The sequence below is a fragment of the Taurulus bubalis genome (assembly GCF_910589615.1).
Source record: "Taurulus bubalis genome assembly, chromosome: 15".
NCBI lineage: Eukaryota > Metazoa > Chordata > Actinopteri > Perciformes > Cottidae > Taurulus > Taurulus bubalis.
Window position 1 is genome coordinate 20,947,711 of NC_136603.1, and position 15,794 is coordinate 20,963,504.

General features: G+C 44.7%; 1 protein-coding gene across 2 annotated transcripts; it reads left to right on the plus strand.

Moving 5' to 3' along the window:
- Positions 1–130: 130 nt before the first annotated feature.
- Positions 131–15,712, plus strand: LOC306747720 (cohesin subunit SA-2). Of its 2 annotated transcripts, XM_079230805.1 has the most exons (31): positions 131–228; positions 957–1,044; positions 1,710–1,877; positions 2,065–2,161; positions 2,460–2,536; positions 2,608–2,679; positions 3,772–3,976; positions 4,727–4,878; positions 4,950–5,023; positions 5,603–5,726; positions 5,834–5,932; positions 6,511–6,590; positions 6,691–6,798; positions 6,891–7,011; positions 7,099–7,216; positions 7,540–7,643; positions 8,405–8,497; positions 8,605–8,691; positions 8,980–9,189; positions 9,827–9,909; positions 9,989–10,076; positions 10,176–10,256; positions 11,099–11,191; positions 11,310–11,484; positions 12,854–12,990; positions 13,601–13,702; positions 13,793–13,944; positions 14,041–14,169; positions 14,259–14,449; positions 14,537–14,612; positions 14,699–15,712. In XM_079230805.1, exons 1-31 carry the CDS (start codon positions 179–181, stop codon positions 14,832–14,834), a joined length of 3,570 nt encoding a protein of 1,189 aa, XP_079086931.1. In that variant the 5' UTR covers positions 131–178; the 3' UTR covers positions 14,835–15,712. The 2 variants fall into 2 exon arrangements, with proteins under 2 accessions (XP_079086931.1, XP_079086930.1); XM_079230804.1 differs by lacking the exons at positions 131–228; positions 957–1,044; positions 1,710–1,877; positions 2,065–2,161 and having other exon boundaries at positions 2,511–2,536; positions 3,508–3,976.
- Positions 15,713–15,794: the final 82 nt, after the last annotated feature.

A 15,794-nucleotide genomic window follows, 5' to 3' on the forward strand; every position in this document is an offset into this window, starting at 1 on the left:
AGTCAGTTCGTCTCTGAAAAGCTGTGCCGGAGTGTCCACGAGCAGCCTTTAAATCCCCTCTGGCAGCTGCTGTTTGTTTCTGTTGCACGAGCGGTCTGACGTGCCGTCTTTATCGGTCCGTCTCTTCCAGATGCAGAGGAGCAGCTGGGCCCCGCGTTGAGACCTGAGGGACGAGGAGATGATCCCGGACCCCTCAGCTGCAGCCGCAACCAGGGCCACGGAGCAGAAGTAAGATCAAGATGTGACCTTTATTGATTGAATATGTTATTTAAAAAGAACAACATAAGAGTCAAATAGTAAACTAGGATAAGAAAGAAGAGTGTTATGGTCACGCCTGATGTTTGCGTCCTTGACAGTGGTGGAGGAAGTACTGTGATCATTTAGTACTTTAGTAAGTACAATTTGCAACATCGCAGTGTAATAATACTCGTGTTACAAGTCCAGCATTCTACTTAGAGTAGAGGTACTAAATGTACTTTAAAGTATCATTAAGCAAAAGCTCCTCCTTCTGCAGAAAGGACCGTTTTAAAATCTGGAGTATTCAAGGTCTGGAAAGATGGTTAAAAAAATGTTATGCACACAATTTGGACACACTGCTGTAAAATAATAATACTAATAAATAACTTTATTATTTGCGATATAAATCCCAGTAGGTCTAATCAGCAACATAACCTGGGTCTTTTCGCCCTTTAATCTATAACAATGCATATTTAATAAGTTGATCATGTTTTGTTTGTGAACTCAAAGGAACTATAGCAGTTACATAAATGTAGTGAAGTAAAAGGTACAATATTTCCCTCTGAAATGTAGTGGAGTAAAAGTATAAAGTGACCCAAAGCATAAGTAACTCTAAATAATAATAATAATAATAATAATAATGCATTTACTTTATGTAGCGCTTTTCATTGTACTCAAAGAAACTTTATGTGATATAATCCAATGTCTTGACTCCCCAGTAAGAACCCTCATGACGAGGCGAACTCCTCCGGGGCCGCCAATCAATCGGAGGACGAGTCGGGGAACGAGAACCGGCAGAAGAGCGCGGTGGGTGTTCTTCTGTCCGTCAGTCAGCGGGCGGGTCTAACAGCCCGAATGCGACCGTTCACAGGAAGAGTTGGTTAAAGCATGCAGGCACAACCCAACAGTGCCTTCTTGGTGATATTGTATCTTTGATTATCACAACTGTTGATGGGATATTATGAGCAATGAAACAATACGTTGATTGATAAAGTTTTTTGACATTTCACTAATTTTTTTAAGTAAAAATGCCAAATGTGAGGACTCGCTGCTTTTCTTCATCAGATGTGAGAGTCAAGTGAATATCTTTGAGTTTTGGTCATTTGAAGACATCACTTTGGACTGTGGGAAGTTCTATTGAGATTTGTTATCTGACACTTTACAGACAAATCATATAATTGAGTAATTGAGAAAATAATTGGCAGATGAATTCATCATGAAAATAATCGTTCGTTGCAGCATTAGATATCGTCATACTCATCAATGCTGTTATTTCCCCCCTGATAAAGCTAAACCTCCCTTTGAATCATTGCGAATAGATAAAAAAGAGACACCTACTTGAAAGCTTTTAGTGTTGCTGGAGTGTGATGCCGGAGGAGTGAAGCTGGAATCTGTCTTTTTAGAAATGTGTATTTGGCGCTTGCTTTTTAAAAACTCACATATTCACCGCCGCTCGTTTTCGAAACCCGCAGCAGAGGCGCAGAAAGCGACCACACGAGGGCTGCGAGAATGTCAAGCGCAAAAGTGCCAGAGCCGGCCGCGGCGGCGCCAGCGGCGCGGGAGGCAGCCGGGGGAAGCGGAGACGCGTGGAGGCCGTCACCCTGTTCGAGGTGCTCACCATGGGCAGGAGCGCCATGCAGGTAAGGCCAGCTCGCCCTCAGTGTGACAGCCGAAAGGGGTTTTCTGTGTTTCCTCAGAAGCAGTGTGAGAGACGTGCACAGAGCACGCGGGTTCACCTTTTGATTTATAACATGAAGGTTATCACATTGATATTACAGTTCTATTCGCAGGAAACACACTATTGACTCTTGTTTGATGTCTGAGCAGGCGGTGATTGATGATTGGATCGAGGCTTACGGGACAAAAAGAGACTCTTCTCTCCTCGATCTCATCAGCTTCTTCATCCAATGCTGCGGGTGCAAAGGCAAGCAGATGACGCACACACACACACACACACACACACACACACACACACACACACACACACACACACACACATTTTTACATTGCAACAGTGGACTATCGGCTACTTCAACTGAGTGAGGACCTCTGTTTCTGGTCTTTTTGAGAAAAACAAAATTTGAATAAAATATAAATTTACTTTTAGGATATAGACCTGTCAAAGATACACGCACACACACACACACACACACACACACACACACACACACACACACACACCACACACAATCAGGCGTGTGTCTCCCTCCCGTCTCTCCCAGGTGTGGTCACAGCAGAGATGTGTCAGAGCAAAGATGACAGAGAAGTCATGAGCAAGATGGTGGAGGAGCTGGATGAGGTAACAGGTCTTCAACCTCGGCTTCTTCCGGCGTCTTTATCAAACGTAACACTGTGTACACTTTGCTTCAGGTTGCTGGTCTGCAGTATAAGAAGTTCCTGGCCTTTCCGTGGATCCTCACAGTCACGTGGCCCATGGACACAGTCAGTAGTACCTCCCTGCTTAATGGATTTGTTCTGACATTTGCATCTTATTTTGGCTTCATGCCCAACCGTTTCTCCAGTCAGGTTTATAACAGTGATCAACATGTCAGTTAGATGCATTATTATATTGGTTTCCTATCTTTTTACCCAGAATCCCTATTAGTTACTACCAAAGTAGAAACTACTCTCCCTGGGGTGTGTACAAAAACACACACACACTACATCACAATATGAAAACAAATATTTATTTAAAATCTAAAGCAAAAAATGTAAACAAAAGCAAAATGCGGAGACGCTAACCAAAACAACAACAATAAAACCATGAATGACAATAATAACAACAAATGACAACAAGTCAAAAAATGTAAACAAAAAACTAAAGAAAAACATGCAAACTAGCAAAAACGTCTAACGCCAATAACAAAGCAAATACAAGCACCCACACCTAAAATACCTAAAACACAGAAAAACTCAACTAAAAAACAGCAGCACTATTTAAGAAAAAATATATTATGGCGCAAAACGTGTTGGATTTGGGGATACAAATAAAATGACTCTGTCATTCACATGATTTCTATTCCCTCGATAATAAAGACCCAACAGCGGTCATTTGAGACGATGGACACTTTCCATTCATAACTATTTTAACTCAACTGCAAGCTGTTCAGCTGAAGTATTGCGCAGCGACGCTGAGGAGTGAAGATAGCGTAATGAAATCAGGCTGTACCGTGTTATGCGACTTAATGCTGCTGTATTCTTCTCACTGTTTGTTTCTTCTTCTGTGTACGCCGGAGCACTGAAGGGACACAATTTCTCTCCCCTGTTCAGTACTTCATATGGAGAGCAATTCTCCCTTGACCTTTGGGGATGACCTACTTCTTTCTTTCTTTGCTTCTAACTGAACTGATATCCAATTGGTTTAAGCTCCAGCGTGATCCCTGACCCGCCCCAACATGCTCCTCCGCCTCCAGGAAAGTAAAGATGCCAAATATCTAAGTGACTCTCTTCTCTAACCTCCAAGTAATTGCTGCTTTTCAAAGTGTTTCTCTCTCTCTCTCTCCGCTCCCTTCTGCTCCCTCCCCTCTCATGCAGGACAGTGTGGAGTATCCTCTCACTCAGCCCGGGCCGTACGGCCGCTGGTTCCACTCGGAGTTCTGCGACTTTGTGGCGGTGCTCGTGGCTCGGTGTCAGCACAGCGTCGTATTTGACAGTTACCTGATGACCACCCTCATCTCTCTGCTCACCGAGCTGTCGGACTCCTACGTACGGCCTTTCAGACACACCTGCACGCTAGCGGGTAAGGAACAGAAAACACACACACACACACACACACACATACACAAGAAAAAGATAAGAAAACTAAATACAAGGAGAAAGAAGAAGGAGTGGGAAAAAGGGGGTGTGGTCACCTCCATCCTGGTTTACACCAAAGCCCTTATTATTTATTTTCTTTTTTATTATTATTATTATTATTGTATATATCTTTCATCCCTGTTGTTTTTATATTTTATTTTTTGTCTGTAAATTGCTGCTACCAAATTCCCCCGTGGCAATTAATAAAGTATATATTCATTCATTCATTATTATTATATAAAATGTTTCCCTTTTTTATTATTATTATGACATGTACCTTTATCTATCCTTACAATTACTATTATTATTGTTAGTGATGATGGTGATGATAATAATAGTACTGTTATTATTGTTATTTATGTAGTTATTAAACTTACTTATCAATGTAATAATGTTACTATGACTATTCATTACTTTTTTTGTTCACTCATTTATGCATTCATTTCCCTTTCCTCTTCCTCCTTCTCCTCTAACAAACCTGTGGTCACAGCTATTCACACAAAGGAATATGTGACACACTTACACATACTATTGTTTCGTACCTCTTGTCTGTATATTTTGTGCTACACCTTTAGTCTGTGTAATTTGTTTCCCAAAAAGCCAGATAAAACACGCACACACAGATACATAAACACAATCAATAAACTAATCTCTGCTTTCCTTGGGGGTTTTGGTTTGTGACGTCGCTGACCAGCCGTGAAGCTGCTGAGCGCCCTGGTGGCCGTGGCCCTGAGCCTGAGCGCCGGCATCGAAAACAGTCAGAAGCTGTACCAGGTGCAGAAGAGCAAGCCGATGAGACAGAGGAGCCCGCCGCAAGCGGAGAGGATACAGAGGAAGATCGCGGAGGTAATGACCGGCGCATCTCAACATCGACAGTATCTGAAGGCATTTATCTAAGTGATGTCTGACCCTTCAAGCTGCGGGAGAAGAGGGCGGAGATAGAGAGCATGATGGACGTCATCTTCAAAGGGATCTTTCTCAAGAGATATCGGTGAGTGTTTCTCTGACGCTGTTGGCCTCAGGTGCGTATGTATGAATTGAAAATGAAATGGTGGTAAGAATGAGATAAATACAATTGTTATAGTAGGTTCAATATGGAGGATGATGATTTATGATGATTTGTGTCCGTGTTTTTCTGTCCTGTCTGATTGTTCGTATAGTTGGTTAAATAAATAAAAATTATATAAAATGAGATAATCTTTTATTAGTCCTGCAGTGGGGAAATTGCAGGATTACAGCAGCATTGCACCCAAGAGACACATAGTAAATAAAAAATCAAGTAAATAGTAACAAAAAACAGTAAAGAAGAATACAATAGCAATATTAAATATACAGACGGAATAAAAAAAAGTATATACAAAATATTTAAATGTATATATTGCAAGGTGTATTGCACCAGATGAACGTAATTAAAGTGGCCAAAAGTGTTTTTTGTTGTCTAGTAATGTGAGTCCATGTGTAACTTGTAAAAATGATTGAAAGAAAGAATGCGTATACTTTAGTGCGGAGCTGATTGTTGCGTGTGTGTGTGTGTGTGTGTGTGTGTGTGTGTGTGTGTGTGTGTGTGCAGCGATGTGCTTCCAGAAATCCGCTCCATCTGTATGGAGGAGCTGGGTTTGTGGATGAAGCTCTACAGTTCTGCGTTTCTCAACGACAGCTACCTCAAGTACATGGGCTGGATGATGCACGACAAGGTAAACGCAACGTGTCGCAACGCAAAGATTGCACAGATATATGGTCTGGATATTTTTGGGTGAAAAATACAATCTTTCAGAATGTAGACAGACTGCTGCCGTTTCAGGTACCGGACGTGCGTCTCAAGTGTGTGTTGGGCCTCCAGGGCTTGTATGGCGATCCTCCGCTCCTCCCTAAGCTGGACCTGTTCACCACCCGCTTCAAGGTGAGCAATTCTGCTTCAAGGAGCATTCACGTGTTATAACCACCAGGGAGCGGAGGAAAAACTTAAATATCAAATTCAGTATCGACAGTTATATAAAGTTGTATGGAGAATGTTTCCTATTCACACATTCAGCAGACACAGTAGCTCATTTTAAATTTAAAAACATTGTGACGATGTGAAAGAGGTCAGCCTTACAAGGCTTTATGGGGAATTTTGGCCAAAAACTTTACAGTTTTGGCTGGTAGAGACCAAAACGGAGCTAAAAGAGAGTTAATATTGGATTACATTCACCAGGTGGACCAAAAACACCACTCTTGTTTCCGCTGCCCCCAAAGTAGCCAAAAAAAAAAGGATTTTGCCGCTGGAAACGACTTCTGAGACTGAACCAATTCAATTAAAACAATGAGATAAAAAGCTGTGTAGAGATGCAGAAGTCTGTGTTTTAGCCCTTCAAATAATTCTACAACACAGCCTCCTCACGTGCTACAGAGTTGATTCACTGTTACTGTCCAAAACACGACCAACGCACGTTTCAGACCGCCGTGCTTGTAGAAGTGCGCTCACGTTTTGTCCTCCAGGCCCGGATGATCTCCATGACCCTGGACAAGGACGGCGAAGTGGCGGTGCAGACCATGAAGCTGCTGCTTCTCGTCTCCAAGTGAGTCGACAGCCTTTTTTTATTCTCAGTCAATTTCCAATCGATCCCGTCATGCTTCCCGACTACATTTCGTGACATCGAACCCCCTCTGACCCCTCAGAGCGTCCGACGGTGCGCTCGGCCCGGGCGACTACAAGCAGCTGCTCCAGTTCGTCTACTCTTCGCAGCGCCCTCTCGCCGCCGCCGCCGGGGAGCTGCTCTTCGCCCGGTGCGTTCATCTGCATCACCGTATCATCACGTATTTAATTACTGTGTTTTTTCTAAATGCGGCCGGTCTCTCTCTCTCTCTTTGTCTGTTAGGGTTCTCGACACCGAAGCGCCTGCGTCCGATGCTCAGGATGAAATAAACGAGGAGGCGGCACACGAGCGACAGGCATCCGCCAGACTGAGGGCTCTGCTGCACTTCTACCAGGAGTCTGAGGTGGAGAGAGAAAAGAAAACACGATACGAGTTTGAACTGAAAAAAAATGGCCGAGGGAGGGACCAACTTGTCTCTGTTGTCTTTCAGCTGCACCAGCATGTGGTGTACCTGGTGGACAGTCTGTGGGACTGTGCTGGAGCCCTGCTGAGGGACTGGCCCACACTCACGTCTATACTGCTGCAGGAGCCCTCGCCGCTCGGCCCAGGTGAGAGGGATGTCGCATCGGGTTAGAGGCTACAGGGTTACAACAAGAAAAGTATTTGGTTGAATTGTCATCTGTTAAAGGGATTCAGAGCTTCGTCTTTGAAATTTCTAATTTCAAAGATGATGTTTTAGTTTTTTGTTCGATGTGATTGTTTATTTAGAGGTCGCCTCCTGACAGCCTCATGTACATTTCCACCACAGACATTGATGATGGACATTCTCAATTCACCTTGAGGGGGAAGTCACATGCATTAAGTCTGTAGCGGTCATCATCTTGTGTGTGTGTGTGTGTGTGTGTGTGTGTGTGTGTGTGTGTGTGCGCAGGTCTCACCCGGGCAGAACAAGCGGTGCTTGTGGAGATCTTGGTGGCTTCGGTCCGTCAGGCCTCGGAGGGACCGGCGCTGGCAGGAAGGAGTGGAGCCAAGAAGGTCAGTGGGGGGAACATCCTCATTTATGAGCAGACAAGCATCAAGGTCTTTTTAAGTAGAAGTCCTGCATTCAACATCCTACTTAAGTAAAAGTATTATCAGCTAAATGATTCTGTGTAGTTATTCCTGATGCTTGTCATACGTGCCACTGGGCCAGAAAGTCCTTCAGCTCAGACTTGTGCGGGTCTCCGGCAGCCACCGGTCCACCGGACATGGGGCCGACCCATGCTGCAGTTACATTAGGGGTTCTAGAGGTCACTCTGGAGCTCTTGAGTCAACACAAACGGAAAGCTCCTCATCGTAGCTTTAACAGTTAGGTTGTTTCATCCTTTGGTTCCCAATCTAGGGGTTGATCTCCCTCTTATGGGTCACAAGATAAATCTGAGGGGTCATGAGATGATTAACGGGGTAGAATAGAAGATCTGGTTTACCAATTTTTTACTTAGTTATCATTTTTATTGAAATGAATCCATCTGCTGAGTTTAAAAGGGAAACAACTCACAAACCAAAAAGATCAGAAACCACTGGTTGAATCTTGAACAATTTATTGTATTTTCTAATTATCATATGTTTGTTTTTTTAATCTGAGAAGTAACTAGTGACCAAAGCTGTTATAAATGTAGTGGAGTTAAAAGTACTATATTGGCTGCTGGCATGTGTAGTGGGGTAGATGTAGAGAGTAGCAGAAAATGGACAAACTACAAGGACCCAAACCATTTGATCCTGCTTTAATACAGCAGTCTGTGTCTTCCATGCCTCAGGTAATGAGCTCCAGGGAAAAGAAAGTCCAGATCGATGACTGTACGAAGCTCACGGCTCATCTCCTCGTGGTGCTTCCTCAGTTACTGTCCAAGGTATGTATTCATTCCTCGTGCCGACATATTAGCCTTTGATTCTGTGTGAGGAACATCCAGATCTCTTTTGCTGCACAGGCTTTAACCCGATGGTGATGTTTGTGCAGTTTTCAGGTAGCGGTGACACCGTTGCCTTCCTGATGAAGATCCCTCAGTACTTCCTCCCCGAGCGTCCCGAGGCCAGCAGCACACAGGTCGGCATCAACGGACGCAAACAACAGCGGTGGCAAATAAATACATAAATAAACATATAACATTTCTAAAGACATAAAACAGAAAGAAGCAGCACATCCTTATGAATGAATGCTATTTTTTTAATGAATAAATTACTTAAAATGATTAGTTGTTGTCATTAATAAATGCAATTAATCACCTCATTATTTTACCATTGTTTAAATAATAACAGAGTACAGTAGATTACCTCTTGTGTGCCTTTCCCGCGTGTTAAAGCTCCTCTGCGGTGTTGCCGTCCTCCTCCTCAGGCAGCATCCGGCCTGATGGCGGAGCTGGGCGCTGCTTTGGACCGCCACCCGGACCCGGACCCCGCCCTCCTGGAGGCGGCGGCCCGCACGTACCTCAGCCTTTGTGGGGGCGGGGGCGCGTCCTGGTGCTCCGTGACGCGGGCCGCCAGAGACTCCCTGGTGCGGCGCTGGGTGGAGCACCTGACGGCTCTGCTGGGGGACTCGCTCCAGGTGAGGAGCTGCAGTTACACTGCCGGGCCACTAGGGCGCTGATGTTTCTCTGCAGGGTTCTTACGGTCATGGAAAACCTGGAAAAGTCATGGAATTTTAAAATGGTTATTTCCAGGCCTGGAAAAGAAATTTGTTATGTTCACATGTTCATGTCGTTCATTTACGCCGAGTTTGAAATAATTAATATGCTTTTAAAAGAAAGACGCTCAAAATATAAGCAGGCATACATACAGGCATCTATATAAATGTGTATTCTTTTAATCAAACTATTGTCTCATTCATTTGTGTCATTTAAGGTTTACTGTATGCTTTGTATTCTCATTGTTAGTTTAAATACTACATTGTATCACTTTTTTTTGTTTACACCGAGATTTCACAACATGTTTGGTCATGGAAATTTGGTTTAAGGTCAAAATGTGTCTGAACCCTGTCTCTGAGTTCTGCACCTGTTCACCTCTTCTGGTCTCTTGAGGCTGCGTTCACACTGCAGGCGTTTTTCATAACAAATAAAGAATCACATGATATGAGGGTGGGTCACCAGTGGACATTCCTTTATTCCAAGAGGTGCCAGACCTCCACATATGCAAAGAGCCTTACTCCACATGATGACCTGTCATTCTGCATTCCTCCATTGCAGGGCGAGAGTCCGCGTTTCTCTGCTGACGAGGAGAAAACGGCAGAGATTCTGGCCACGCTGAAGAAACTCCGAGCTTTCCACAAGTGAGATTTCAGCGCCGGTGTGTGTGTGTGTGTGTGTGTGTGTGTTTACTGACTCTCCTTTCTCCCCGTGTCCTGTCAGCTGTCACGACCTCCTCGAGTGGGACCTGTTCGGGCTGTTGTCTCCCCTGCTGTGGGCGCAGAGCGGCGAGGGAGGCGCCCCGCCTGAGGTGCCGACGCCCCGCCCCCCCTTCTTTTAAAAGCCGGTTTATTCACCGTCCTCCCGTTCTAACGTCTCTCCTCCCTCTCTGCACCTCTTCGCCCTGAAGGTGCTGCTGGAGGTCCTGCGGTGTCTGTCGTCCTGCATGCTCTGGTCCATCAACACGAGCGGTGGAACTTTAAACTCCAGAGTGAGTAGCAGCATCTCACTTTGATGTGTGTGAATATAGAAAGATTCTGAAATGAGACCATTCTATGAGCAGCTGGGCGCGTGAGGCATTAGTCTCGACAAAATATCATCAAAGAGTTGCAGAAATCCTTCGTACCGTCTTCGAGTAGCACAATTATTAAGTGGAGTGAAAACGAATCCCTTGTAGAGTTATGTAGTTTGAGCAAAACATAAATGTAATTTATTCACGCCTAAGATATAAACATCTTTGCTTTGGTGAGAGAAGCTTCTTGAGGACATGACATTGTTTTTAATGTGAAAAAATAAAATATATTAATGCGATAAAATGTATCTTTATCTTTTCTTTCATCTTATTCTTGATTTTCCTCACAGGGATTGCAGAAGTCGAATAAACGCAATCATTATTCAATTGATGGAAATGAAGCAGCAGCTATTTAAAAAATGTATTTATCATTTAGGGTTTTTTATTTTAAAGGCAAAAAATGACATTTATGCGTTTTTTTTCAAGTTCCTTGGAAGTTTCTCACTTCCAAGAAACTCATGAGCACATCTCTGCTGAACACACGATTATTAAAGTGGTGAAACTCACTTTTACGGATCCGTCAATTAAATAAAATAATGAGATGACTCAATGAGTGCTGGTCGGCTAAGGGCTTCTTCGGGTTCGAGGACAATAAAGTAGTCCAATCAATAAAGTAATGAGGGAAAAATGCATAAGCAAGGTGTAGAGTGTTAAAGTGGGACTTCACTTGAGAGGCCCATGTTAAAAGACATTATTCTGTCCCTCTAGAAAGCTTTTGGATTAACTACGTATCTGTGTGTGTGTGTGTGTGTGTGTGTCAGGAGAAAGCTGTGTCCCAGAGACTCCAGCTGCGTCTCTTCTGTGAGAGAGGTAATCGCTGTCTCTCCCACTCCGACCACAGCGTGCAGCAGCAGGTAAACTCACGTCTCCCATCAATAGTGGCACCATTGACTCTTTCTTTCTTTCTTCTTTTTCCTCACCTGTTCATAACCTCCTCCGCTCTTTATTTCATTTGATTGTTTTGCACGTCAGGCGTTCCTGGGCCTGTGTGACGTCCTGACGGCTCACTCCTACCAGCTGCAGGTGTGGGACCCCACCTCCTTCGGCCCGCTGCTCTACACTCCCAGCCCCAAACTGCAGAGGGCGCTGTTGACCTTCGTCTGCGCGCACGTCTTCGTCGGACCAGACTGTGACGGCCAGAGCGCTGGTGAGACGCTTAACCCACGGGCAAATGCGTTTGGCTTTTTGTTACTTTGAGTTTGACATTAAATTGATGGCAGGAAAACACACATTTTTATTAAATATACTTCTTCTTGTGAAGTCATCGATCAATTGACCTCTGTGGTCGTCGAATGGTTCGAATGCTTTTCTTTCATGCAAAATCTCAATCTGAAAAGTATACTACAGTAAAAAATATACTATATTAAACGAGTGGGTAACTGGTGTGTTGACCTGCATGTGTTTTTTTTGTGTGTGACATTTGCACTCAACCACACCGCAGCTGGTGCGTTCATGTACCCAAGCAGTGTGGGAGACTGAACGCACCGCAGCCTTTTGCACAGCAGATGGCGCTCTCGATCTGTCCGAGCTCAGTCGTCTCTTTCTCCAAAGCGCCGGGTTCAAAAGCAACAACCATGCAGATATTAAATGCACGGCCACGCGTTTGGTTTTAATAACTCGCCCGCCGCCCACAAAATGATCTCTAAATTTACAACCTGGCAATTGACCCTGTTAATGTCCTCAGGACTGAAAAAGGCTGCACTCAATTCTACAAGAGGACGTCAAAGACTTTGTAGTGAAAAGACACGCAGCTTGTAAAGTTGATGACGGCTGGTATGTGTGTGTGTGTGTGTGTGTCTCCCCCCCTGTCCGTTCTGTAAAAAAAGAAAGAAAAGAAAACAAGATTGACGTGCTGGAAACACGCTCTGTTTGTCTTTGCGAAGCCGCCGCAGGTACTGCAGGTTAATCCACTCACGGCTGACTGTAACTAAAACATTGCATTATCTTTACAACAGCTCCTGCTTCCAGAGGCATATTGCATCCAAATATGGGCTCGTCCGGAGGAGTCGATGGCGGTTTCCTGGTGGGAATCTCCTAAACGTCCAACCAAATACAATACGGGATTATTGGTTTTTGAACATGCAATAAAAGAGCTATTGTTTTATTGGATTTGCCTGGTAACGGCTCTGTTATACAGACAGTGTTTTCTATTAGCTGCTGGATCAGGGATCACTCGGAGGGCGAGGGCGCTGAGTTAAATCACAAAATCAGGGCAATCTCTTTCCGTGAGAAAATTCCATTAACTCTGGCTCACCTCTGAGCCCGTTTTATTAGCCCTGTGAAAGATTGAAGCCACATGGTGTCACAACCATAACTCCGGCCTCGTGTTATCTTTGATTTCCACCTGCGAAAGCCATCGTCCTCAAAACTGACTGCGGCGCTCCGCTTTGTTCTTTCCTCCTCGGTTACATGATTTCTCGTGATTGATCACTCACTTCTTTCCCCTTCTCTCTCTCTCTCTCTCTCTCTCTCTCTCTCTCGACTGCTTTTTCTGACCGTGCGACGCTTGGACTCAGCCGGCGAGGACTCTGAGGTGGAGCGGCTGGAGGAACTTCACAGACGCAGAAATCTGCTCGCGGCCTTCTGCAAACTGATCGTGCACGGCGTGCTGGAGATGAGCATGGCGGCGGAGGTGTTCACGCACTACATGAAGGTAAAGGGGGACTTCTTGAAGGAATAGTCGGGACATTTCTTTTGGGTATTATCTTTCCCGCTAACATTATGCGAGAAGATTGATACCACTCTCCATGTCCGTAGGTTACATATACAAATAACAGCCGGTTAGCTTAGCTTAGCATAAAGATCGGAAACAGAGGGGTGGGAATATGTCTATTATCTTTCCCGCCAAAACTAGACGAGAACATTGACACCCCTCTCCATGTCCGTAGAGAACATATACAAAAACCAGCCGGCTAGCTTAGCGTAGCTTAGCTTAACGTAACAATTGGAAACAGGGGAAGAAGTCACAAAGAAATATGCCGTCATTAAAAAAAAAAAAACTTTTTAAACAAACAAGACATGACGTCACAATTTGTGAGCTTTTGAGCCCGGCCAGCAGTTTCCAGTCTCTATGCTAAGCTAAGCTATCTGACTGCTGTTTTCCATTTAACGCCCAGGCATTTGGAGAGGGGTATCAATCAAGAAAGTGCATTTCCCCCCCAAAAAAATCTGAGCTATTTAAGTCTGTCTTTTTATTATTATTATTTTATTTATTTAACGGTCGCGTGTGCAACAGGAGCTGATCTCTCCCTCTTTGCCGCCAGTACCACAACGACTTCGGGGACATCATCAAGGAGACGATGTACCGGACGAGACAGATGGACAAGATGGACAGCGCTCGCACATTGGTGCTCAGTTTGCAGCGGGTACAGTTGCGCCGTATATATATATATGTATGTACATCCTGAAATATAAGCTAACCCCCGCCAGCTGCTGATGTGTGTTTTTGTCCTCAGCTGTTTGTGCGTCTGAAGCGAGAGCAGGAGGGCGGCGGCAGGGCTCACCCGGGGGTGCAGACCTTCACCAGCATCAAGGAGCTCGCCAGGCGGTTCGCCCTGACCTTCGGGGACCTCGTCAAGTTCCGCGAGTGCGTCGTCGTGATCCACAGGTCGGCCCTCGTTCGTCCCCGCTCGGGTCCGTGTTTTTTTTGGAGGTCAAATTGGTGTTCTTAAAGGTTTTTGCGTCTGTTTGTTAACACGCGCAGAAACGGCATCGACTTCGTGTTCCAGGAGTTCAGTCAGACCCCGGACGCCCTCACGCCGCCGTACCTCTCCTACCTGACTATCCTCGGCGAGTTCTCCAGCAAACTCCTCAAACCGGACAAGAAAATAGTGTGAGTGCCGTGTGAAGCGTAATTCATTTAAATATTTGATTTTTTTATTCAAGTGTGGCTTCCTGACAGTCTTGTCCTGGTGCGGGCAGGTTCTCCTACCTGCAGAAGCACACCGCGGAGCACATCGTTGACCTCAGGGAGGAGTGCTGGCAGCCGCTCGTCTACTACCGGGCGTCCCTGCTGGCCGCGGCCGAAGGGGAAGATGCCGCGTCTTACGTGAGCTCCGACAGGAAGCCGTACCTGCCCGGCCGCTCTGCCTTCTCCAAAACGAAACCTGAAGGTGCTACACCCGAACAACGGAAATCAAGCACAGAATTTGTTTTAAGTAACCGCTGCTTCATGTGTGTACTTTTATTTCATTTTTTAGGGAGCAATACCCCCTTTCCGTTCAGCCCCGTCGACTCCAAAGTCAGCGCAGGTCACAGGTCGAGCTTCAGTCCCAGGTGAGCGACGTCATTCGTTTTATAACCTCGGTCCCACAGCAGGTCTCCAGCCGGCTCGTACTAATAACTCATCTGCCTCCTTTTAGCCACCAGGAGAAGACGGCCGACTCGGATCCCTTCTCCGTCCCCGTTGAACCTCCGGCAAAAAGGTTGAACTTCGAGGGATCCGTCGCCAGCGGCGGCGACGAGGCGGAGGACGACACCGTGGACGTCGAGCTGTGACAGTGAGGAGGCCAGAGGAGAATCCGTGCAGACATACCAGCGTCCCATTTGATTTTCTTCTCCCTACAATGCTGTTTATACAGGTTTAACGTGCAGTACAGTATGTCTTGTATGTGGAAATGGTTTCAAAGGATGTTCTTTATATTTCTTATAGTCAACAAATCCCATGAAAACCAAAACCAGCAGGACGGTATCCTACTATTACGTGTTCCTGACGCATCTTCCTCCTCGGTGCCATAAACTTCAAAGTGTTGTTTGGAAAGTATTAAAAACACATCAGCGTTCCACTGGGGGACGTTATCCTACATGACAACCAACATGGGAACTGTAGTCCTATTGGAATCAATGCCACATTCACCGCCCCGCCGCAGCAAATACCGACTAGAGCAGCAGATATGTATTAATCCACGGCAGAAAATAGTGCCAACAAATGCACTGTTTAGTTCTTAGCAAATATTACTCAAAGTGTTCACCAGGTATTTATATATTTATATAGATCAACTATACATTTGTCATCAGTGTTTAAAGATTTTACATGTTACAGTAGAAACCAATGGGAATTACTTTCATGGGGTTTGTAAACAGAGAAATATAATGAAATATCCTTATTCAAATAATGTCAGACTCAAGTATATTTTATTCACAGAGCAGTTTCATTAGGACCAAGTGAATCAATAAGTGTAAAGCTTGTTTAATATTCACTTCCATACTGTACTTGAGTGGTACATTATTTTTACATTCGGGTCACTCGGTTCCAAGATTTGTCTAATTGTCTTTTAGGATTTCTGCTTTATTGTCCTGCCTGCCACTTTATTATCGCTCCTCATAGGATATGGTTGCGTTAAAGTTTGCCAAAAACTACTTGTGTATTGTTGTAAATGAATTTAAATAATAAAATATAAATAGTCCAAGCGGTTACATTTTGCCAAGCTGTAATATATATCTAATATATCTGTTTTT

Excerpts from the sequence above, each read along its gene's own strand:
- LOC306747720 (XM_079230805.1), top strand. The coding sequence starts at position 179 with ATGATCCCGGACCCCTCAGCTGCAGCCGCAACCAGGGCCACGGAGCAG. Across the intron at positions 1,045-1,709 it reads AGAACCGGCAGAAGAGCGCG|CAGAGGCGCAGAAAGCGACC; the intron begins GTGGGTGTTCTT and ends CGAAACCCGCAG. Across the intron at positions 7,012-7,098 it reads ACTTCTACCAGGAGTCTGAG|CTGCACCAGCATGTGGTGTA; the intron begins GTGGAGAGAGAA and ends GTTGTCTTTCAG.